This window comes from Monosiga brevicollis, genomic scaffold, assembly GCF_000002865.3.
Source record: "Monosiga brevicollis MX1 MONBRscaffold_277 genomic scaffold, whole genome shotgun sequence".
NCBI lineage: Eukaryota > Choanoflagellata > Craspedida > Salpingoecidae > Monosiga > Monosiga brevicollis.
In genome coordinates this window covers 1594-2498 of record NW_001865196.1, presented here as the reverse complement: position 1 = coordinate 2498, position 905 = coordinate 1594, and the positions used below count along the sequence as shown (strand labels likewise).

Here is a 905-nt window from a genome sequence, read left to right as displayed (position 1 = left end):
CTCCCGCCGACCTCTCCCCGATCCAGCCTTTGGCCTCTGCTTCACGCTTCATCAACACCTTTCACTAACCACAGCTGCAAGCGTTCTGAGCAAGGATCACATCAAAAGCCCCATTTCGCGCTTTCCATCGCCTTGGCCCGCGCATTCGGTTCGGGGGGCCTCCACATGGACCGCCAGAATGGCCGGAACGGCACCAGCCGACGCACCAGCCACGCTTCTTCAGCTTGCTGCGCAACTCTGCCACGGTCCACCCTTTGATCAGGAACGCTGTCTCATTGCCTGCCTAGCCGAGTACATGCGCGACCTCAGCGGTGACCGGGAACCAACACTCCCCCCACTTCCCCCGACCCTTTTTGATGCCGCCTCCATCCCTTCCATGGATCTCGTCACCTATGCCCATCGTCAACACGAGTATGCTCACCCCGGTTGTGAAGCCATCATCACCGCCTTTGCCCTGGTTCAACGCATGGTTCAGGTCAGCAACCCACCTTGGACTTGAATCTGTACCCTTGATGCCCTCCCGTCTCTGCCAAACTCGTTTGCCAGGCTCGGCCCACGCCTCATTTATCGCGTTTTTGTCAAAACAGTCGGGCCGTGTCATCGTCACTCCCCTAAACGAGCATCGCCTGTTGGCCGTCGCCTTGCTGCTTGCCATCAAGCTTACCAAAGACCAGTACTACGAAAATGTCGGTGGTGTTCAGCCCGCTTGTTGCATATCCCTCCTTGTGCCCACTCATCATGCAAACCAATTCCCATGGCTCTCTGGCCGTTTTTGCGCTCCATCTTACAACGCTGACAGACGCATTATGCCAAGGTGGCTGGCGTGCCCGTCGAGAAGCTCAATGAAATGGAAATTGTGCGTATCAACGCTCCATCAAGCCCAATTCACGGGCTCTCTAAAAGTT

At 56.6% G+C, this 905-nt stretch overlaps 1 protein-coding gene across 1 annotated transcript; it reads left to right on the top strand.

Moving 5' to 3' along the window:
* Positions 1–686, top strand: MONBRDRAFT_39397 (uncharacterized protein; the record flags this gene model as incomplete). The annotated part of the gene is made up of 2 exons (XM_001751108.1): positions 1–475; positions 588–686. Coding segments are annotated over exons 1-2 (396 nt in total), but the record flags the coding sequence as incomplete, so codon positions are not given.
* Between the last annotated feature and the right edge of the window lie 219 nt (positions 687–905).